The 24,779-nt window shown below is 46.7% G+C and overlaps 1 protein-coding gene across 2 annotated transcripts in view; it reads left to right on the top strand.

Moving 5' to 3' along the window:
* Window positions 1-1,239: 1,239 nt before the first annotated feature.
* Window positions 1,240-24,779, top strand: part of LOC137439707 (tudor domain-containing protein 3) — a gene marked incomplete at its 3' end in the record, with an annotated part of 198,467 nt that continues 174,927 nt past the window's right edge. The window contains 4 exon segments of one of the 2 annotated variants that reach the window (XM_078768313.1): window positions 1,240-1,348; window positions 8,340-8,424; window positions 12,864-12,929; window positions 13,542-13,607. In XM_078768313.1, the coding sequence (XP_078624439.1) occupies window positions 1,254-1,348; window positions 8,340-8,424; window positions 12,864-12,929; window positions 13,542-13,607 (312 nt within the window). 2 annotated transcript variants of the gene reach the window in all.

Genomic DNA, 24,779 nt, shown 5'->3' with positions numbered 1-24,779 from the left:
GAAACCAAAGCTTTCAGAATAATTGGAATCTGCTGCGATGAACCTAACTCTGAGGGCCTTACACTCACTTACCGCAGGCGGGTTGGTGGCCTTTCTGTCTTCTCCCGACTCCTCTCCGGCCTTGCTCCCCCCGCTCTCTCTCTGCTCTGTCCCCGAAATATTCCTACAGGTCGCACAAGATCTGCCAGCAACCCTCTTATGGTTAAACTGCCAAAATCGAGGACCACTGCTCACGTTCACTCTTTCATTCCTCTTTCCTCCCACCTCTGGAATAAACTCCCCCACTCCCTTCAATCCCACTCCTCCATCCAGGTCTTTAAAACAACTGTTCACCACCATCTCTTATCTTCCCCCATCCAAAACCTTGATCTTTTCTACCCCCGCTAATTCACCCCAGATCCACTTTTTGGAAATTCCAACTTCTTTCCTGGAAGTCCTTGCAGTTTCCATATGTTTTATACCTCTCCCACCTCCCCCCAAGCCCTCTCCCTCTCACACATCTCCCGATGTCCCTGCTCTCAAATGTTGTGTTTGTGTCCTTCCCCCGCTCTCCCCATCTTGTTTACCGCTCGCCTTATTAAGTGTTTTATGTGTCGGTTTGACTTTTGAAGATCTTGTATGTGATTAATGTTCGATCTTTCACGAGCCTCGATCTTGTATACAAAAATAATAATTATAATAATCGGTTTAAATTGTGAGCTGGAGGCAAGTGCGAGTGAGCGGACAAGTGCGAGTGAGCGGACAGACACACACACACACACACACACACACACACACACACACACACACACACACACACACACACACACACACACACACACACACACACACACACACACACACACACACACACACACACACACACACACAAACCGGAGTGATCAACATACTTGAAATTTTTTTTTTTTGGGTTTGTCAAGTAACAAACGGTCTGAAATGCAATACCCTCTCCTCAGGCGAGGGTAATAAATAGAGTTCCCCACAGACTAAGGGACCCGAGTCAATATCTCCTGTGATCTCTATAACCCAGGAAGTTACCAACACCCAACACACGAAGGGGACCCGAGTCAAGATCTACTGTAATCTATATACCCCAAGTAGGACATTAGCTGATAACATTAACTTCCTGCCGCTCCCGTGTGCAGCGTGTGTACTCGTTGATATAAATTCACTTTTAAATATTACAGATATTATTTTTATGTTTAAACTGAATTTATATACTTAAAATACTGACTGCCCTGAATTTGTGGCGAATGCGAATCGGGCGTGAGGAATACCGCTCGCTCTGCACAGCCCCACACTGTTTTGCTATGGCTGATGTCAAGGCTCGACTTTTGCAGTTAGGATGGTGAGTTATTTTTTTTTCCTCCGTCATTTCGCACGGGGTTCGTTCCGTTGTGCTCTGCACCCTCAGAGACCTGCTATGCAAGACCCTTTTACGGGACGAACGTTTCATTCTTCGGTACAAGACCGTGCGGCCTGGTGCGGCCTACTTGACAGATTGAAACCACGGACTCGCCTAGATCGTCGCCGGGCTGTCAACCCATGATTGTCGTTTTAAGACTACTCGATCGTAATCGAATATAGCTCGCGCCTTTGTGTGACTGCATCTACAAAGTATACGACAAGTTGTTTCGCGAATTATTTTTTATTATTTTCAACTTTTATAGTCTTTACGAAGATCTGTTTAGTGTTTGTGCTGTATGTTGTGGCTTACAAGGAAATGGGCTACAGTAGGACGAGGAGGGCTGCATTTGACCCATTTAATATCATTATGTACTCGAATCGATCCGTTTGTGAACTTTGTTTAACATTGGGGCGGGTATGGGTAGGGACAGTCACTAATACAAAAAAATAATAATCAAGAAATAGGAACAGTTTGCAGAAACTTTTTATCCCATATTTTTTTCATTGGCACCATGGTTTATATTATGGGTGCATATTATGTGCATCCATCTGAGCTATCAATTTAGCAATAAGTTGGAAACTCAGGATTTTTTCTTGATTATTATTTTTTTGTGTTAGTGACTGTCCCTAGTATGGGGGCTATCAGAACATTGGGGCAGGTATGGGGGCTATCAGAACATTGGGGCAGGTATGGGGGCTATCAGAACATTGGGGCAGGTATGGGGACTATCACAACATTGGGGCAGGTATGGGGGCTATCAGAACATTGCGGCAGGTATTGGGGCTGGCAGAACAGTGGGGCAGGTATGGGGGCTGGCAGAACAGTGGGGCAGGTATGGGGGCTGGCAGAACATTGGGGCAGGTATTGGGGCTATCAGAACATTGGTGCAGGTATGGGGGCTATCAGAACATTGGTGCAGGTATGGGGGCTATCAGAACATTGGGGCAGGTATGGGGGCCATCAGAACAGTGGGGCAGGTGTGGGGGCTATCAGAACAGTGGGGCAGGTATAGGGGGCTATCAGAACAGTGGGGCAGGTATAGGGCGCTATCAGAACATTGGGGCAGGTATGGAGGCTGGCAGAACATTGGGGCAGGTATGGGGGCTATCAGAACAGTGGGGCAGGTATGGGGGCTATCAGAACAGTGGGGCAGGTATGGGGGCTATCAGAACATTGGTGCAGGTATGGGGGCTATCAGAACAGTGGGGCAGGTATGTGGGCTGTCGGAACATTGGGGCAGGTATGGGGGCTGGCAGAACAGTGGGGCAGGTATGGGGGCTACCAGAACAGTGGGGCAGGTATGGGGGCTTTCAGAACAGTGGGGCAGGTGTGGGGGCTATCAGAACAGTGGGGCAGGTGTGGGTGCTATCAGAACAGTGGGGCAGGTATGGGGGCTGGCAGAACAGTGGAGCAGGTGTGGGGGCTATCAGAACAGTGGGGCAGGTGTGGGGGGTATCAGAACAGTGGGGCAGGTGTGGGGGCTATCTGAACATTGGGGCAGGTATGGGGGCTGTCAGAACAGTGGGGCAGGTATGGGGGATGTCAGAACATTGGGGCAGGTATGGGGGCTGGCAGAACAGTGGAGCAGGTGTCGGGGCTGTCAGAACAGTGGGGCAGGTGTGGGGGCTATCAGAACAGTGGGGTCGGTGTGGGGGCTGGCAGAACAGTGGGGCAGGTGTGGGGGCTGGCAGAACAGTGGGGCAGGTGTAGGGGCTATCAGAACAGTGGGGCAGGTGTGGGGGCTATCAGAACAGTGGGGCAGGTGTGGGGGCTATCAGAACATTGGGGCAGGTATGGGGGCTGTCAGAACAGTGGGGCAGGTATGGGGGCTATCAGAACATTGGGGCAGGTATGGGGGCTGGCAGAACAGTGGGGCAGTTATGGGGGCTGTCAGAACAGTGGGGCAGGTGTGGGGGCTATCAGAACAGTGGGGTAGGTGTGGGGGCTATCAGAACAGTGGGGCAGGTGTGGGGGCTGTCAGAACAGTGGGGCAGGTGTGGGGGCTATCAGAACATTGCGGCAGGTATGGGGGCTGGCAGAACATTGGGGAAGGTATGGGGGCTATCAGAACAGTGGGGCATGTATGGGGGCTGTCAGAACAGTGGGGCAGGTATGGGGGCTATCAGAACAGTGGGGCAGGTATGGGGGCTATCAGAACATTGGGGCAGGTATGGGGGCTATCAGAACATTGGGGCAGGTATGGGGGCTATCAGAACATTGGGGCAGGTATGGGGGCTATCAGAACATTGGGGCAGGTATGGGGACTATCACAACATTGGGGCAGGTATGGGGGCTATCAGAACATTGCGGCAGGTATTGGGGCTGGCAGAACAGTGGGGCAGGTATGGGGGCTGGCAGAACAGTGGGGCAGGTATGGGGGCTGGCAGAACATTGGGGCAGGTATTGGGGCTATCAGAACATTGGTGCAGGTATGGGGGCTATCAGAACATTGGTGCAGGTATGGGGGCTATCAGAACATTGGGGCAGGTATGGGGGCCATCAGAACAGTGGGGCAGGTGTGGGGGCTATCAGAACAGTGGGGCAGGTATAGGGGGCTATCAGAACAGTGGGGCAGGTATAGGGCGCTATCAGAACATTGGGGCAGGTATGGAGGCTGGCAGAACATTGGGGCAGGTATGGGGGCTATCAGAACAGTGGGGCAGGTATGGGGGCTATCAGAACAGTGGGGCAGGTATGGGGGCTATCAGAACATTGGTGCAGGTATGGGGGCTATCAGAACAGTGGGGCAGGTATGTGGGCTGTCGGAACATTGGGGCAGGTATGGGGGCTGGCAGAACAGTGGGGCAGGTATGGGGGCTACCAGAACAGTGGGGCAGATATGGGGGCTTTCAGAACAGTGGGGCAGGTGTGGGGGCTATCAGAACAGTGGGGCAGGTGTGGGTGCTATCAGAACAGTGGGGCAGGTATGGGGGCTGGCAGAACAGTGGAGCAGGTGTGGGGGCTATCAGAACAGTGGGGCAGGTGTGGGGGGTATCAGAACAGTGGGGCAGGTGTGGGGGCTATCTGAACATTGGGGCAGGTATGGGGGCTGTCAGAACAGTGGGGCAGGTATGGGGGATGTCAGAACATTGGGGCAGGTATGGGGGCTGGCAGAACAGTGGAGCAGGTGTCGGGGCTGTCAGAACAGTGGGGCAGGTGTGGGGGCTATCAGAACAGTGGGGTCGGTGTGGGGGCTGGCAGAACAGTGGGGCAGGTGTGGGGGCTGGCAGAACAGTGGGGCAGGTGTAGGGGCTATCAGAACAGTGGGGCAGGTGTGGGGGCTATCAGAACAGTGGGGCAGGTGTGGGGGCTATCAGAACATTGGGGCAGGTATGGGGGCTGTCAGAACAGTGGGGCAGGTATGGGGGCTATCAGAACATTGGGGCAGGTATGGGGGCTGGCAGAACAGTGGGGCAGTTATGGGGGCTGTCAGAACAGTGGGGCAGGTGTGGGGGCTATCAGAACAGTGGGGTAGGTGTGGGGGCTATCAGAACAGTGGGGCAGGTGTGGGGGCTGTCAGAACAGTGGGGCAGGTGTGGGGGCTATCAGAACATTGCGGCAGGTATGGGGGCTGGCAGAACATTGGGGAAGGTATGGGGGCTATCAGAACAGTGGGGCATGTATGGGGGCTGTCAGAACAGTGGGGCAGGTATGGGGGCTATCAGAACAGTGGGGCAGGTATGGGGGCTATCAGAACATTGGGGCAGGTATGGGGGCTATCAGAACATTGGGGCAGGTATGGGGGTTATCAGAGCAGTGGGGCAGGTATGGGGGCTGGCAGAACAGTGGGGCAGGTGTGTTGGCTATCAGAATAGTGGGGCAGGTGTGGGGGCTATCAGAACAGTGGGGCAGGTTTGGGGGCTATCAGAACAGTGGGGCATGTATGGGGGCTGTCAGAACAGTGGGGCAGGTATGGGGGCTATCAGAACATTGGGGCAGGTATGGGGGCTGGCAGAACAGTGGGGCAGGTATGGGGGCTGTCAGAACAGTGGGGCAGGTATGACGGCTATTAGAACAGTGGGCAGGTATAGGGGGCCATCAGAACATTGGGGGCAGGTATGGGGGCTGGCAGAACAGTGGGGTAGGTGTGGGGGCTATCAGAACATTGGGGCAGGTATGGGGGCTGTCAGAACAGTGGGGCAGGTATGGGGGCTGGCAGAACAGTGGGGCAGGTGTGGGGGCTATCAGAACATTGGGGCAGGTGTGGGGGCTGTCAGAACGGTGGGGCAGGTGTGGCGGCTATTAGAACAGTGGGCAGGTATCGGGGGCTATCAGAACATCGGGGCAGGTATGGCGGCTATCAGAATAGTGGGGCAGGTATGTGGGCTGTCAGAACATTGGGGCAGGTATGGGGGCTATCAGAACATTGGGGCAGGTATGTGGGCTATCAGAACAGTGGGGCAGATGTAGGGGCTATCAGAACAGTGGGGCAGGTATCGGGGGCTATCAGAACATTGGGGCAGCTATCAGAAAATGTGGCAGGTGTAGGGGTATCAGAAAAGTGTGGCAGGTATAGGGTTATCAGAAAAGTATGGCAGGTATAGGGGTATCAGAAAAGTGTGGCAGGTATAGGGGTATCAGAAATGTGTGGCAGGTATAGGGGTATCAGAAAAGTGTGGCAGGTATAGGGGTATCAGAGCAGTGAGGGTGGTATGGGGGTATCAGAAAAGTGGGGCAGGTATAGGTTTATCAGAAAAGTGGGGCAGGTATAGGTTTATCAGAAAGGTGTGGCAGGTATAGGGGTATCAGAGCAGTGAGGGTGGTATGGGGGTATCAGAAAAGTGGGGCAGGTATGGGGTTATCAGGAAAGTGTGGCAGGTATAGGGGTATCAGAAAACTGGGGCAGGTACAGGGGTATCAGAAAAGTGGGGCAGGTGTAGGGGTATCAGAAAAGTGTGGCAGGTATAGGTTTATCAGAAAAGTGTGGCAGGTATAGGGGTATCAGAAAAGTGTGGCAGGTATAGGGGTATCAGAGCAGTGAGAGTGAGGGTGGTATGGGGTTATCAGAAAAGTGGGGCAGGTATGGGGGTATCAGAAAAGTGGGGCAGGTATGGGGTTATCAGGAAAGTGTGGCAGGTATAGGGGTATCAGAAAAGTGTGGCAGGTATAGGGGTATCAGAGCAGTGAGGGTGGTATGGGGGTATCAGAAAAGTGGGGCAGGTATAGGTTTATCAGAAAAGGGGCAGGTATAGGGTTATCAGAAAAGTTGGGCAGATATAGGGTTATCAGAAAAGTGGGGCAGGTATGGGGGTATCAGAAAACTGGGGCAGGTATAGGGGTATCCGAAAAGTGGGGCAGGTATAGGTGTATCCGAAAACTGGGGCAGGTATAGGGGTATCCGAAAAGTGGGGCAGGTATAGGGATATCAGAAAATTGTGGCAGGTATAGGGGTATCTGAAAAGTGGGGCAGGTATAGGGGTATCTGAAAAGTGGGGCTGGTCTAGGGGTATCAGAAAACTGGGGCAGGTATAGGGGTATCCGAAAAGTGGGGCAGGTATAGGGGTATCAGAAAATTGTTGCAGGTATAGGGGTATCCGAAAAGTGGGGCAGGTATAGGGGTATCCGAAAAGTGGGGCAGGTCTAGGGGTATCCGAAAAGTGGGGCAGTTATCGGGTTATCAGAAAAGTGTGGCAGGTATAGGGGTATCAGAAAAGTGTGGCAGGTATAGGGGTATCAGAAATGTGTGGCAGGTATAGGGGTATCAGAAAAGTGTGGCAGGTATAGGGGTATCAGAAAAGTGTGGCAGGTATAGGGGTATCAGAAAAGTGTGGCAGGTATAGGGGTATCAGAAAAGTGTCGCAGGTATAGGGGTATCAGAAAAGTGGGGCAGGTATAAGGGTATCAGAAAAGTGGGGCAGGTATAGGGGTATCAGAAAAGTGGGGCAGGTATAGGGGTATCAGAAAAGTGGGGCAGGTATAGGGGTATCAGAAAAGTGTGGCAGGTATAGGGGTATCAGAAAACTGGGGCAGTTACAGGGGTATCAGAAAAGTGGGGCAGGTATAGGGGTATCAGAAAAGTGTGGCAGGTATAGGTTTATCAGAAAAGTGTGGCAGGTATAGGGCTATCAAAAAAGTGTCGCAGGTATGGGGGTATCAGAAAACTGGGGCAGGTATAGGGGTATCAGAAAAGTGTCGCAGGTATAGGTGTATCAGAAAACTGGGGCAGGTATAGGGGTATCAGAAAAGTGGGGCAGGTATAGGGGTATCAGATAACTGGGGCAGGTATAGGGGTATCAGAAAAGTGGGGCAGGTATAGGGGCATCAGAGCAGTGAAGGTGGTATGGGAATGTGTTTTGTTTAAATTGTATTTTTGGTGGGGAAGAGGAAGGTTGTCAGGTGAGGAATGCACAAACTCTAACACCTTCACCTTTTGACATGACTCTCTCCACATCACATTCACTCCACATGTGTTGATTCTCACAATCATATCCAAGTTTCTCCCAGCCATGCCAATGTCCCAATACCCCTCTTTCCCCAATGCGGCGAGGTACCCATCCAACAAAATTTCAATTTAAACTATCGACTGTTTCTGCTGCCACTACCTTCCACAAGGCAAAGCTGTGGTTTGAGGCGTTAACCCTTCGTCACAGCAAAAGAGGAGCATTAAATCTTTGTCCTTTTATGTTCCGACGAAGGGCTGGCGCTCAAAACGTCTGCTTCTCCTTTCTTCCCGTGGCGGTTGTATCATCCGGCGATCTATGTCATGTTGATTTCGTCCATTGTTCCACCATCTGCCGACGCTGATCATCGCTGGTCTTCACGCGCAGGACTAGGTGTTCATTCTGATTATATGATACGTCGTCTTTTTTTAAAGAAGTTCTCACTCATTGGATGTTTTGACCAGGGGATGTTACAAGTTGATGCATTTCAAGAGTGTGCGTGCCATGTGTAGTGGACCAGGTTTGTTTAATTGTTAATCCTTGTCCTGCAGGCACTTATCGCAGGCAGGCATCGAAGCTTGCACCGCTGGACAGAGTGATGCCACCATTGAAAGCATTGTTGAAGCTGCATTAAGTGTGAGTTATTTTTGGATTAAATTGTAAATGAGAGCGTTCACCTTACCCCGGTAAACTTGTTTTTTTATTCCTCTCTCGTATGTAGCAGTTACTTCTGGTTGCATCATTGCTGTGAGCGTGGCTGTGCAGCTGATGCAGCTGATGCAGCTGATGCAGCTGAACTTGTTTAGCAGGAATTTTTGGAATTTGTTCGCAGTGCCGGGTGATGACTCACCTCCTCGTCGAAAGACGCCATGGGATGTTTGACTCCACCAGCTAGTGCTAGCAGATGAGCTCCTCAGCTTAACGTCCGTCTGAGAGACAGTGTACTTTGTAGTGCAAATCTGACAGTTTATAATCAAAGGGAGGCACAAAGTGCCCCTCCTTTATATAAGGGATCGTTTCTCTGTATGCAACTTTAACATGGGGACTGAAAATAAGTTTCTCGGGTTCTACTGGTATATTGTATATATAAATATACATACATATATACACTCTTTATACCCCTTTAAAATATATATATTTAAATTCTAATGTGCTGGCTCAATGGCCTAATGGATAATGCATCACACTCCCAAGATGGGGATTGTGGGTTCAAGTCCTCTCTGGGTTGAATATTTTTTTCCCCTTACCTTTTCTCGTCTTTTATATCGTCTTGAATAATCAAATCGAGGAACAAATCAGCTCTCCCTTTATATGGGATAGTTTCTCTGTATGCAGCTTTAACATGGGGACTGAAAATTCGTTTCTCGGCTTCGACTGGAATATTATATATGTACATATATGCACACTTTATACCACGTTATACCACTTTATACCAATTTAAAACATAAAAATTTTTTCCAACGTCCTGGCTCAATGGCTGAATGGATAAGGCATCAGACTCCCAAGCTGGGGATTGAGTTTGAATCCCATCTGGGTTGAATATGTTTTTCCCCCTTACTTTTTCAAGTCTTTTGTATCGTTTTCAATAAAGTCTTGTACGATGAACAAATGCGTTTAGTTCGTATTTAAAATGTATCTTGGGAAAAATGCCAGGGGCATAGAAATGTGCCGTTTACATGGTATGTGCCATGTGGCAAACTATAGAAAAGAAGGGACATTATTGGGTAAAATGCCAGGGGCATAGAAAAGGCCCCTTTATATAAGGGTATGTGCCATGTGGCAAAGTCTAGAAAAGAAGGGACATTCCAAAAAAAAAATCTCGTGTGCATGCTTGACTACCCTTGTGTTCTTAGGAGGAACCAAGTAATGCTCTAGAAAAGTTCATATAAAGGGGTGCCAATTTGTCTCGTACACATGCATGAAGAAGTAAAGGTATTTTATTTTATAGATGTGGGGCGCCCCTTTATTTGAACTTTTCTCGAGCATTACTTGGTTCCTCCTAAGAACACAAGGGTAGTTAGTACAGCATGCACACGAGATTTTTTTTTTTTGAATGCCCCTTCTTTTCTAGACTTTGCCACATGGCACATACCCTAATATAAAGGGGCTTTTTCTATGCCCCTGGCATTTTACCCAATAATAAGTCTAAGAATCAAACCCAAATCACACCACTCAAAAGTAAGTGTATCACCTCTCCACCATTCGTGTGAGGATACATTCTCATATATATACAGTGCCTATAGAAAGTCTACACCCCCTTTCAAATTTTTTTACCTTTTGTTGCCTTATACTCATACTCTGGAATGAAAGTGCATTAAATGAGACTTTTTCCACCTTTATCTACACATCGTAACCAATAACTTCCAAGTGAAAAACAAATTCTACAAATTTCAGAAAATCAATTAAATATACAAAACTAGAATATATTGGTTGGATAAGTGTCCACCCCCCTTATAATAGCAATTGTAAATTAGCTCAGGTGTAATCAATCACCTTCAAAATCACACACCAATTTAATTGACTTCCACCTGTGTAAAATTGTAATGATTCTGATTATTTCAGAATAAAATCAGCTGTTCCTGTAGGTTTCCTCTGCTGGGTTGTGCATTTCACAGCAAAGACAACCATGAGCACCAAGGAGCTTACAAAAGACCTGGATAAAGTTGGATAAAGATAAAGATAAAGTTGTCTGGATAAAGTTGTGGAAAGGTACAGATCAGGGGATGGGTATAAAAATATTTCAAAGGCCTTGAATATCCCTTGGAGCACAGGCAAGACAATCATTAAGAAGTGGAAGGCGTATGGCACCACCAAGACCCTGCTTAGATCAGGCCGTCCCTCCAAACCGGATGACCAAGCAAGGAGGAGACTAATCAGAGAGGCCACGAAGAAGACAATGGCAACTTTGAAAGAGCTACAGGCCTTTATGGCAAAGACTGGTCACTCTGTGCATGTGACACCAATATCCCAAGAACTCCACAAGTCTGGCCTGTACAGTAGTGCAGCAAGAAGCAAGTCATTACTCAAAAAAGCCCACCTTGAATCCCATTTGAGGTATGTACACTCTGGGGATTCTGAAGCCATGTGGCAAAAAGTTTTGTTGGCTGAGGAAACAAAGATGGAACTTTTTGGCCTAAAAGCAGATGTTTGGTGCAAACCCAACACAGCACATCACCCAAAGAACACCATCGCTACTGTGAAGCATGCTGGTGGCAGCATCATGTTATGAAGATGCTTCTCATCTGGGAGGGACTGTGGCACTTGTAAAAATAAGTTGAAATTAACAGAAGTATTTGGTCTCCACAATTCTTTATTTCACTGTTAATATTACATTGGCTTAGCTGAGGCTGGTGTTGGCTTAGCGGTTATGGTGCCGGCTTGGGATCCTAGGATCCTTGGTTTGAATCCCGGTCGATCGCTAAATGAACACCAGGGGGGTTGACTCAGCCTGTCATCCTTCCGAGGTCGGCGAATTGAGTACCAGCTTGCTGGGATGAATGATCCCGGTGTGTACCCTGGTTTAGAATAGGTACACCGTATCCCTGCGCATCGTAAGAGGCGTCTAAGGGTTGGCGTCAGGAAGGGCATCCGGCCATATTGCCTCAAACAGGGAACCATGATTGTCATGGGACCCGCAAGGCTAACTCTCGCTATAGCGGGGAAAATAGCCTTAAAACGATCATTCATTCATTCATTCACTGTTAATATTACAGAACCTTTGTTTTTGATTCAGAACTTAATTATATCCTTTTAAATCAGAAAATATAAAGAAATGGCATTGACAAGATTATTGACACCCTAAACTTAATATTGACCCTATCAACCAACAAAAACAACAACAACCACGGTGCCCAAAAAAGGCCAACCCCCGCTTTGCGGGGAAAAATGGCCTCTAAAGGTGGTTTTTTATAGAACCCCCTTAGATTGAGTTGGTGACTGATAGTGCGAGTTGAAACTGTCATACCTTGTGTCTGAAGGTCAGCTTGAATCTGTTTGGAAGTTGATCAAGCTGCTTTCTCCACCATTCGAACAATCCTCCGCTGCAATATTCGATCAGGTTTTCTCTTGCGGCCACGTCCAGGGATGTTGGCTACAGTGCCATGGGCCTTAAACTTCCTGATACCATTGTGTACAGTGGACACAGGAACATCAAGGTCTCTGGAGATGGACTTGTAGCCTTGAGATTGTCCATGCTTGGCTACAATCTTGTGTCTGACCTCCTCAGGCAATTTTTTGGTTTTCTTTGTTTTCTCCATGCTCATTGTGGTACACAGTGACACAAAACAGCAGAATGACTCCTTTTCTCTATTCAAACTGGTTGAATGAGTGATTTTTTATATTGCAGGCACATGCAACTCGCCACAGGTGAGTTCAATTCCAAAGTAAAGGAGATTCACCTGCTTGAAATCTAATTATTTCTAACAACTTTTAAAAGGTGCTAATAATTTTGTCCGGGCAATTTTAGGATTTCTGTGTGGAATAAGCTAAGATTTAGTAATTTTTTCAACTTTTTTTGTTTTGTTCCACTGCAAACCGAAGAAATACATATGTGGATACCAAAATATTTTTTAATTTCAACCATTTTCTGGAAGAAATTGTGCATTATTTGAAAAAAGTGCAAGGGTGCAAATATTTTTGCCCACGGCTGTATACCACAGCCAGCAAGCTTGGTGAGTAGATCAGAAAGTCAGACTGTGTCACATGTCTGAGCTATGTCCAATGAGACGAGATGGTCCTGACGTCTTTTTTGAGATTTTGGTTGTCCTTGAATTGTTGAGAAAGAAGCTGTAGAATGTCCAGAGTTGTGGCCTGGATGGAATGCAAAATGATGGCAGAGCTGTCGGACAATGTGAAACACTTGATGTTGGCAGTGATGATGCTGATGGATTCAATGGTTTTGCATTTAATCGTGAGTTGTACTCGTCTGTAGTTGAGAGGATCTGCTTATTGCACCTTTCTTGTGGATGAGAGTAACATGAGCTGACTTCCAGGTAGATGAAGGACACAAACGGCAGGAGAGCTCAAAAACAGTTTTTGGGAATGCAGGCACTGATGGTATCTGCTCCCATCGCTAGACAAAACCTTTTCTACCTTCTCCGGTGAGAAAAGCACAAAGCCAAGGAGCTGTTCTCTATGAGGCGGTGAGTTTGGGGCAGAGCGGGATTGGTTCCGGTATTTAGGATTTCGAAGCACGCGTGCGTGGCTTCACGATTGCAAGCATGTTTTTTTTAATACGATAAGAGTAATGTACTTGTGTGACACTTCAGAAGAGTTGTTCCTGTTTGTTCTTTTCACTTGTCTGACAGACAAAATTGCCTTTCCCGGACTGTTGGACAGCCGTTACTGTCGATCCCTGGTTATGATAATTTAATTAATTCTGCCATGCAGTCATGATGGTAGAAGTTGGGATTTATCATCCTGCTCCACAACTTCGTAATGGAACGATGAAGTTTTCACATCACTATTATGCTTGACACATTATGATTGTGGAATGAATGAATGAATGAATGAATGGAGGTATTTGTTTTCCCATTTCCCATTTTCCCATTTTCCCATTTATAATTTCCCATTATAAATTCCCCATTTTCATTCATATGATTGTGGAAACGATGTATATTGGTGGCAGCCATATTCAAGATCATGAATGTCAATTTGGGCACAATTTGTGATATTTATTTATTTATTTATTTATTTATTATTGTTGCTCCTGCTGTTGAATTATTTATCATTGCTTTGCCCTGTTTCCCTCTCAGCATGATCTACGTACCATTGGGGAGGGATTTCTGCCAGAAGACCTTAATCGAGGCAAAGTTGACAGGGTAAGACTTTTATTTCACACTTCTTGAAGGTATTTAAGGCATCTTCCTATTGCTCAAATTGGCTGTGAAGAACTAGGCCAAACATTATTAGGCTTGCCAGGCCAGCTTGGTTTATGTAGTGTGACGATATCCTCACTTTCACTAACCATCTTGCCTTTCTTGTCAAAAAGGTCAATATCCTGTTAGCATCTCATTCATTCTTTAATTTGGTATGCAGTCTGTGGCTGCTGGTTTCTTCATTGTCGGGAGCATGGCTGTGCAGCTGATGCGGCGCCCCCTGTAGGTTAGAGCAGTAATTTTGAACTTAGCCATGCTACTGGCGGTAGCTCGCCTACCGGTTAAAATCCTACAACTAATGCCGGCAGATGAGACACCCAGGTGGATATCCTTTTGAGAGACGGCACATACATTGATTATAATTCGCCCCGCCTGCAAGACACCAGGATGACAGTTTATAGCTAGGCCGAGATTCAAATCCAGGCTAATCGGCTCGGAGGAGTGTGTGCATACCCCTAGGTCGAGGCCATTCTGCCAGCCCAGTATTCCATTAATATACATGACAGACTTTGTTGGATTTGATTAATTTTAACAGACCTATCTTTCCTTGGCCTTGATTTTGCAACAAGTAGAAAATTTGTTTACCTGATTTCCTTACAAACCCACTGCTCATCAGCTTCGATTCGTCACAATGCAAGCGGAATGAGCATATTTGGTCGATTTCGGAACATTTCCAAATCCATTTTCACTCGAATAAACTTTCACGTTTTCCCATTCACTTACAAGTTTGCGAAATGAGATTAAGAGATAAAAGTTCAATGACATCAGCAATTGAAATGTTACAAGTGAAACAAATAAGTAAATCTATGTGTGTGTGTATGTCTGTGTGTGTCATTGGTTGTTTTTCTATTATTTGAGTTTCAGAAGGTGGAACGGAGTCCTCCCAGGACTCGAAGTATCCACCTCCGCCACAGTGAAAGATTGTGATTTATGGGTGAAGTGGTGAAATTTGTTGTTCTCAGTGTTTTGTTCCAGGGGCTGTCTTCAGGATCGTCACTGAGTTCCCAGAGTTTGTACAGCCTCCAACTGTTGTTTATTTGTGGTAATATTCCCAGGGATGGTTTTTAAGATCTCTGTAAGGTTCTTCTTTATTATTCCCGTTGCTCCAACTATCACTGGCACAATTTCGGTGCTCTTCAGCTTTCAGGGTCTTTTCACTTCATTCTTGAGGTCTTTGTATTTTACCTTTTTCTTGATTTCTGCATTATTGGTTCACGAGTTATCAAACAGAGTGACCACTATATTCGTCATGGGTGTGTGTGTCTATCTGTCTGTTTGTCTGTCCGCATCATAACTACCTGATGATATCATCCGATCTTGATGAAACTTGGGTGGGAGGTTGATATCATGATCTAGTTGTGTCCTGCATATTGCATGAGTGGGCGTATTGCGCCCATTGTGGGCGGAGCGACGCCCAAAAAAGATGTCTTTTTCGGGGGTAATCGAGTTCAAGTGACATCTTCTCTGAGGGAGTTGGTGGAATATGACAGGGGTTTCAGTATTTGGTTAGGCCAATGCCATGTGTCTAGCCCCACGGAGCTCGATTTTTCATTTTCAATGAAAATGGTCAAGGTCACAAGGTCACAAAATTTAGAAAAGTCGATTTTTGATGGTTTTATTACATTGTTCGCTTCCTGATAGGGTGAAATGTCATACATGATCTTATCTTATCGCATACATCATGAAATACAAGTTTTCCAACAAATTTCAGAATCTTCGACCTTTGACCTTTGAAGGTCACAAAGGTCAAATTTTCAAAGTTGTCGGAATCAAACTGAATTTTCGGTATTGTGTAGCTAACTAACCTCATAACTGATTATACATTATTTTCTATCTCATTTCAAGGTCAGTAACCTTTGTTTTGACATTTCCAGGCCAGCACCACACACAATTACGTACAGCTGGCTCTTAAATGCCTGCGCACGCAGCGCATTGGGGCCCTTTGTAAATAGGCATGTACACCGCATGTCGGGGGCCGACACCTGCTACGTGGGCCCCCGACCCCACAGTCCGGGCCTGTTTCGGTTATAGTCCGTCCTTTGCCATTGAATACCGCTCGCTCGTGAACCATCGTCGTCTCCTGACTTGTGTAAACCAAAATCGCTGGGTACTGATATGTCAATCAGCAATGCTGTCTTTTCCATTTTATTCCTTAGTACTATGTCTGGTCGCAATACTTTGTTTTCTATGTTCACACTGGATGGGATCATCCGGTCATATGTGATCATTATGTCCTTGTTTTCAATGATTGCTGTTGGTTCATGTTTCCATGAGTTTTTGTGTAACTGGGATATTGAAATTTTTGCAGATGTGCCAGTGGATTACTCTACATACCATGTGCCTTTGGGTGTACAGCTGCTCTGACATGAGTTTTTTTTACATCCCTCTCGGACAGTGGTTCTTAACCTTTTTAAAGGCGCCGAACCCTAACGAAACCCACCGAACACTCGCGGAACCCCTCAAATTTGACCAAAAAATTAAGAAGAATTGCATCTTGATGCGTTTTCTGTTCTTCTTTTCGGGAGGCGATCTGGGAAATGCCTGGTTTTGTTTTGGCAAGGGCCATCCTCAAATCATTTTCGCATGCAAGCCTGCTCCTTTTCTTTGTTTTAATGTCCACCAGTTTCGAAAACACATGCTCGCAGAGATACGTTGTAACGAACGGCGTGAGGATCTCAAGGGCAATTTTAGCGATGTGAGGATACCCTTCCATTTGGCGGCACCAAAACGTTGAGAGCGTTGTTGTGCCGAAGAGTTGTTGTTGAGTCTGGCTCTGCTGAAGTTCGATGAGGTCGTCGAGGTATTGGTCGTTGACATCTGCCGTTGCAACGTCGAAAGTAAACGGCTGCCACACCCATGCTGGGTATTGCTCTTGGTCGGGGAAATAGCCGTCGAATGACTTTCCCAGCTCATCTAAGTGCGTGGCAATCGCTTGCTTCAGCTCCCCTGGTACAGCAGTGCCTCCAACTTCAGACTCGTCTTCGATCCCGCTCACTCACTCGTCCAGTAGCGAAAAGCTTGCGAAGTTGTCGTTCTCTGTTCGCCGCCTCCACAATGGTAACTTCTTTCGGAAAGTGCTGAGGTTTTCTTCAGATTTGATGACATTCACTCCACCGCCCTGCATCTGGCAATTGAGATGATTGAGTGCGTCGAAGATGTCAGCCAAGTACGCCAAGGCGAGGATGAACTCTGACTCTTGGAAGTGCGTTGCATGGCAATGCTGGTGTTCTCGCAAAAACCGGGCTAATTCTACACGGAAGGCAAAAACACGGCTCACTACCTTCCCTCGTGATAACCATCAAACGTTAGAGTGGTAGAGAAGGACTTCAAACTCAGAGCCGATTTCATTGCACAGCTCTTTGAAGATGCGATGATTCAGAGCACGGCTTCACACGTAATTCACAGTTTCAACGACGATTTTCAGAACATTGGCCAGTTTTGGAGGCAGGGTTTTTGATGCCAGCACGTGTCTGTGCAGGACGCAGTGCGTGACGATGGTGTGTGGTGCATCGGCTTTCACCAGCGCTCCAAAACCGGAGTTGCATCCCAGCATGGCTGGAGCTCCGTCCGAGCAAACTGCAGACACCATGTTCCACGAGAGGCCGTTGCTTCTGAAGAAGTCGTCCACAAGCTTCTTCACATCGGCTGCCTTCGTCGTTGTTGTGAGAGGCTTGCAGAATAGAAAGTCTTCCTTAATCTCGTCTCCTTTGACATAATGCACAAATAAGATGAGCTGGCTCAAATTCGAAATGTCAGTGGTCTCGTTGAGTTGAAGGCTGAATTTTGTCGGGCTCGCGACTAAATCTGCATCTACCTGGGCGAGGATGTCGTCGCTCATGTCGTCGAATCTGCATCTGATGGTGTCATTTGAGAGTGGAACAAGAGACAACTTGTTTTCAGCAGCTTTTCCCAGCATGATGTTGGCCATCTTCAACGCGGCCGGTTTGATGAGTGTCTCGCCGACGGTGTGCGGTTTGCCCTGCTTTGCGATCAGGTACGCAAATTCATACGACGCGGTGAGGATCGGTTTGTCAATTGGAATGAAGCCGAGAGTGGGCAAGGTAGCACTTGCGTCCAATCGGACTCTCTTCAATTTGAATTCACCCAGCGTTGCGTCTTTGTACTGCCCCTCGCTGTGCAGTTTTTTGAAGTGTTCCCGTAGTTTTGCTGGTGCTCGGCTGGAGTTGCTCAACTTGACATTGCAAAGCATGCATTGAGGACGCTGACTTCCGTCCTGTTCCGTCAAACACGTGAACCCGTACCACACGTAATCCTCCGACCACTTTCTTTTTTTGCTCGACATACTGCAAAAAAAAAAAAAAAAAGTAACAAACTGATCTTAATTGAGTTCGGGCAAATAATTATATGACAAAAATGAGAGAAAATGAGAAACATGAGAAAATGAGAAACAACAGAAAAGGTGAATGAGAGAAACCTTTCCTGGCTTGTGTTCATGCTTGTACACAAATTGTATTCGGTAGTCTGTTGAGCTTTTCACGTACTCTGCTATTTCTACAGTCATCGCTCTGTGCACTTTATTGAGTTCCATCAGGCAGCCACCTCCATCTTTCCTCGGCAGGTGCATTTATTGGGATGCACTGATTTTTGTAGAACATTTTGTGGATAGTTTTGGAGTTTCCTTGTTTTGATATTGAGTTAGCTCACCTGGAACGAAGTTCAGGGGAGTTTATGCAATGGCGCATCATCCGTCAGTCCGTCTGTCCGTCTGTCCATCTGTCCGTTCGTCATTCCGTGAACACTTAAAACTTCTTCTCTGAAACAGTTGAAGAGATTGCGACCAAATTTGGCACAAATGATATTTGTTGTGTTGTAACTAAAGTTTGTTCAGGGTTAGGGTTAGGGATATTGTTGGGGGATTAAGGGGATCTACCGGGGGTCAAAGTCGGTCCAGGTTTGCTCCCCAAAATAGGTATTTGCTTTCTTCTCAGAAACTACACATGCAATTCTGATGAAACTTGACCACAACCTCAATCACCCGTGTTGTACCAAAGTTTGTTCCTGGCATTTAAAAAATTGGGGTCTGAGGTGGTTTATGGGGGGCTTGCCCCCCAAAATAGGTATTTTTTTGTTTGTTTAAAGTCTTATGATTATGTTAGTATGATTCTACATGCTGCCCTGTCTTCTAGCAACCATTGAAATTGATGTAAAATACCTTTAGTCGGTGCAGTATGCTTTATTCTACCAGGTGAGCACCAGGGGTATTGCCCCTTTGTTTTTTTTTTTTATATCCGCTTGTGGTCAGTTTACTAATCCGCAGCTGTACTGGGACACTGGTACTGCCAGTTGGTTTATGGCTTTGATTTTGTTTCTTGGGGTGAGGTATATTTTCAGATCAGCCTCGTTCTATGCAGGTACCTCTTTGGTAATTGTTTTGCCGTTTTTTAAATTATTTTTTTATTTTTTTTTGTTGGCCTTCTTTGCACGAATGTGCACTTGACATACGAATGTATGATATCGAGTTAGCTCACCTTTAGGCCAAATTCCATATGGATGTTGTCGGTGAACCGTCTCACGAATTTCAGTTTTCTGCCAATTTTTCGTCGTTCGGTGCAAAGAGTTGAAAATCGTCCATGCACAGTAGATGCGTCACCTTTGTTGTTTCTTTTGGACATTATTTTATTGGAAGTCGGTGGGTGCAGTGGTGTCGCCCGGGTGACAAAAGAAACGATGAAGTGCTTACAGGGAAGGGCTCGGGTGATGAGCTTCCTGGTCATTTTTGTTAAAACGTTTATGTACTTATATCTTGTTCAACAGAATGGTGCAGAAGGAGTGCACTGACCTTTATTCTGTCTTGTCTGGGTTTGATTCTCTGCGCATTTATAAACTGGGGGGTTGCTGCTTTGCAGATAGGACATGACATCGCGAAGTGTGCCATCCCTTGGATGGTCATCGAGCTGGTTGTCACAGCTGCTGGTATTATTTGGTGGACATTATTAAAGATCCTATGATGTAATTCGTAATATGTAATAAACACAAGATTCTTTCACTTTTGTCGTTCTATACACATGTGTATAACCCCATCCTTGAGCCTTGTATCGGCCACATCATAAAGAATATTAACACACAACCTTGGACAAGTTGTTGATTGCTTCAACTGCACTTGGGGTCGTCAACCTGCATGGTTCTTGGTCAGCGTTGGTTAACACGTGATTTGCATATGGCAGCCTTGATATTTTGTTCTTGCCCGGTTAGCCACACTGCCAGCAGGTGGTGCTACCTGCTAAAGTAATAACAATGCTCCGTATTTTGTCTGGCAGGAAAACGAGGTCATTCTTCTTTGGTTTTGTGGTGAAATAACTCCACAATTATCCAAGCTTGTATTGACATCTCCACGTGTAAACAAGACTCGCTGGTTGTGTGAAGTATAGATTCCTTCGTATTAGCGGAATGAATGAACGAATGAATGCATGCCTGCAACGTCTTTGAATTTCAATTTTCAGGTCACAATTTCTTTTCTTTTTTATCCGTTAGTCGTTGCATTGGTACAATGTGAGGTTGATACTTGTACGCCTTAGGTTCAATGCAGAACGTATTGTTTATGATACTAGGGCATGCCCGTACTATATCTATATCTAAAATTATATCCCCCCCTCTATTTACATGAAATGGTTTGGTTCATGAAATGTTTTGGTCCATTCGCAACGCCAAAGCGAACGGCGAACGCTTTACATGAAATGGTTTGGTGCATGAAATGTTTTGGTCCATTCGCAACGCCAAAGCGAACGGCGAACGGCTTGCGAGTACAGTGACAATCCCCCCGGGGTTTTTATTAGTTTTAAAACATAGTTTAACGCCAACATAGCGCGAACATAGTTTGCAAACGTGAAATAAATGAATACGCTCTCAAATGTGCCATCCGAGGCAGAGTGTGTCCGCCACGTTCGGCACACGCGATAGCTCGCTGCTCTCTGATTGGTTGAATCGTTTTTTGGACATAGCTCGGTAAGTAATTGTCCGATTAATATGAAACCTTGAAAAGGCACATCCTCGGGTCCCCAGCAATATACCTGGCAAGTTTAAAGTATATCGGACCCGTGGTTGTCGAGAAACAGCGGTCACAGACAAACAAACGTACAAACGTACAAACGTACAAACGTACAAACAAACACACAGAGATTACTGGAATTATAGATAGATATATAACTGCGTAATGTTTGTTCGGGTTGGCAGGATAGCCTAGAGGTAAACAATGACACCCTGACAGCTCTGAGCTATCCAACCTGGGTTTGAATCCCAACCCAGCTATAAACCATCATCCTGGTGTTTCACAGATTGGGTGATTTATCAATGTGCTATTTGGTTGATTCCGTAACATTTCAAAATCCATTTTCACTCGAATAAACTTTCACGTTTTCCCATTCACTTATAAGTTTGCAAAATGAGATTAAGAAATAAAAGTTCAATGACGTCAGCAATTTAAATGTTACAAGTGAAACAAATAAGTAAATCGATGTGTGTGTGTGTGTGTGTCCCTCGGATGGATGTTAAACTAGGCGTCCCGTCTGCCGTCATTAATTGGTGGACGTTAACGATCCCATGGTATCCTTCGTGAAGAGTAGGCGAGGCATCGCCGGCATCATGAACAAATTACAAAATTCCTGCCCTAACTACTCCTGGGAAGGCAATGGCAAACCACCCAGTGTAACCTTTGCCAAGAAACTGCTTCAGCAGCACCATCATTCTATACCAGAGCATGGTACATCAGAAATTGGAGAATGTTTGTTTGTGGAGGTGAGACGTTTATTTCAAAATCTGACTTTTATAAAAGGGTTGAAGTTGGTTTTTTAACTTGTGCAGAAAGGTCGCCATGGCAATGAAGTTAAATATTTCCAGATTTGGAATCATCTCGCAAATATGAGTCTCTCTGCGGAATGGACATATTAAATGTGCAGAGGAAAGGAAGATGGCCATTCCCGAGTTGTTTTGTGCACCGTACCACATCGGATTTTGTGGTTTTACTTTCTGGAATGATCCCAAGTTTGGAGATGCATTTGCTCGCCTGTTTGGATCGATCGATCGCGTGCCGGAGAATGAACATCGGTTTTAGTCGAATTGACTATTTTGATTTGTATTCAAAAGGTGATTGTGCAAACATTTCGTTTTGGTGTTTGTGCATATTTCAGGTGCTGAATGGTGTAACTTGAGCTTTACATGACGTTCTCCAACCAAACTCTGCTGTACATGTGTTTTTGCTCTTTCATCGCAAGTTGATTTATATATTACTAGCAGAAGTACCCGGCATTGCCGGGCGGGGGAGGGGAGGGGAGGGGAGGGGAGGGGAGGGGAACGGGGGGGAGGGGAGGGGAGGGGAGAAGAGTGGGAGGGGGAGAGGGGAGAAGAGGGGGGGATGGGGATGGTGAGGGATGGGAGGGGGTGGGAGGGGTGGAGTGGAGGGGGGAGGGGAGGGGGGGAGTGGGGAGGGGAGGGGGGGGAGTGGGGAGGGGGAAAATGGAGGGGGAGGGGGCGTGGGGAGGTGGAGGGGGGAGGGGGAGGGGGAAAAGGGAGGGGAGGAGGAAAAGGGTGGGGGAGGGGGAAAAGGGAGGGGGAGGGGTTAGGGTGGAGGGGGTAGGGTGGAGGGGGAAGGGAAGGGGATGGCCAGTCAACAATGACGTTGCAGTTCTCATGGTCGGAGAGCAGCACAACAATCGGACATAGTCATGCATATTCGCAACAGCACGAAGCGGATTTTGGAGACTCACCGATCCTGTGACGTCCTCCAGTACCGGCGTTGCCGGGTGGGGGAAGGGAGACCCGTACCTTCCCAACCCGTACATTCGCCCTCTCGACTCAAGCTCACTCGGACAAAAGCCTCGCACAAATTACACCGTGAAGGCCCAATGGTCATGTCTATGCCACAAATCACGGGCGCACTGAATTGAAAATATATAGAACGCTCATACTCCGTGAAAAGTGAAGCCGCCGTGTCGCCATCTTGGTCAGCACGACTCGACCAACTCGCTTCGCGGATCTCGTTTTGTGCGGTAATAAACTGCTCCAATCGGTTATGGAAGGGTTGTGGAAAGACGTTTCACAGCTGTTTCAAAGACATTTAATTCATATCGCACAAAATCGATACAAAACACGATCGCATAAAAGGTGAAAAAACGTGTGACGTGTGACGGGATGGAACATCACGTGATCGCTCTGAGCGAATCAGCGAGCTGCTCTGGAACCGGCTGAGATTAGCGGGTACTTCGCTGAAATGCGCTGAGGTAAATATGAATAAAAAATATGGATCGTCAAATATTTTGAGTTCGGCCATGTTCGTCCCAGGCTCAATGGCCATGTCTATGTCAAATATCAAGCACGTAAGCCTCTCCGTTTCGGAGTCTATCGGTAACATTACACACACACACACACACACACACACACACACACACACACACACACACACACACACACACACACACACACACACACACACACACACACACACACAAACTGTTTTATATATATAGATTAAAAAATTATCTCCATTTGCAACAGTTAACAAATATATTTTGCCGAAAAGGATTTATATACAACAACAACATGCATTTTAAGGCCATTTTCCCTGCTAGAGCGGGGGTTAGCCTTGCGGTCCCCATGGCTATCTTCTCCAACTTGCCCTATTTCCTGCATCTCTCCTTGTTAACCCCCTTGCCCGCATTTCTTCTTCCACCATCTTTAGCCAAGTCTTTCTCGGTCTTTCCCGTCCTCCACTTCCTTCTACATTCATTTCCATCACTCATCTCAACCAGTCACTTTCATCCTTCCTCAACACATGACCAAACCATCTCAACCTGTTTCTCTTCACAGCATCAATCACAGACTCTATTCCCATCATCTTTCGCAATTCATCATTTGTCTTCCTCTCTCTCAACGATACTCCACACATCCATCGAACCATTCGCATTTCCACCCTTTCCAACCTTCGTTGCTGCTCTATGTTCATTACCCATGTCTCGCTCTCGTAAATCATAACACTTCTCACACATGCAGCATTCACCTTTCCCTTCAGCTTCAACGACACTCCCCTCCTCATCAGCACGCCACTCAGTTCCCGAAACTTCTTCCATGCACATCTCACTCTAGCAACCGTTGCGAAGTCTGATCCACCTTCTCCATTGAGCATGTCTCCGAGGTAGCAAAATGTTTTCACACCTTCCAGCTTCACGCCATCTCCAAGATCCAACTCAACATTTCCTCCATCTGCAGTTCCCTCTGTGCACACCTTACATTTGAATGTAGCTGCCACACTGGTTAATGACCCTCTCAGACCACTACATTTTTGATGAACCCACTCGGCGCACATTGTACATTGAATGGAGTTCACTCCGACACCCTTCCTGCACACAGCACAGGGCCACTTCCCAGTTCTTTCCACCTCACCACATGCTTTACCACTTGCCATCACATTCGTCTTTCCAATATTCACCTTCAGACCTTTTGTCTCCATACATTCCTTCCACTTGTTCATCTTTTCCTTCAGTCCATCCATACTTTCCGCAATCAACACCAGATCATCTGCATACAACAACTCCCACGGTAAACCCTCCTTTACGTTCTGAGCCAGCACCTCCATCACAGCTACAAATAGTAGTGGACGTAGTACTGACCCCTGATGCACTCCCACCTTCACCTCAAACTCACCACTGTTCCCGTCCTTCGTCCTTACAGCTGTGCGTGCTCTTTTGTACATTGCCATCACTACTCTGATCAACCATTCCTCCACTCCTAACCTCCTCGATGCCCATGTCAATACTTTACGTGGAACCCTATCGAATGCTTTCTCCAGATCAACAAACCCAAGAAACAACTTCTTCCTCTTCTCCATGTACAGGGTGACCCAAAAAAACCTCCCACATTTCGAAAGGCTGTAGCACTGGCAGTAGTGAGGCGGGAGGGGCGGGGCTAGGGTCTGTTGGTAGCCCAACCCCAACCGTCCTCAGTCGCCAACATGGCGTGGTCGGGAGCACACCGTGCGTTCGCTGTCGAAGCGTTCTTCACAAACAACCGTTCCGTGATCGCCGTGCAGAGGGCCTTTCGAAGACGTTTCAGTATTCCACAGAACCAAAACGTTCCAGATCGGAAAACCATCTTGCAGTGGGTTGA

The sequence above is a fragment of the Myxine glutinosa genome, chromosome 14 (genome assembly GCF_964187855.1).
Source record: "Myxine glutinosa chromosome 14, kmMyxGlut1.1, whole genome shotgun sequence".
NCBI classification, from domain to species: domain Eukaryota; kingdom Metazoa; phylum Chordata; class Myxini; order Myxiniformes; family Myxinidae; genus Myxine; species Myxine glutinosa.
This window is presented reverse-complemented; position numbering and strand designations above follow the sequence as displayed.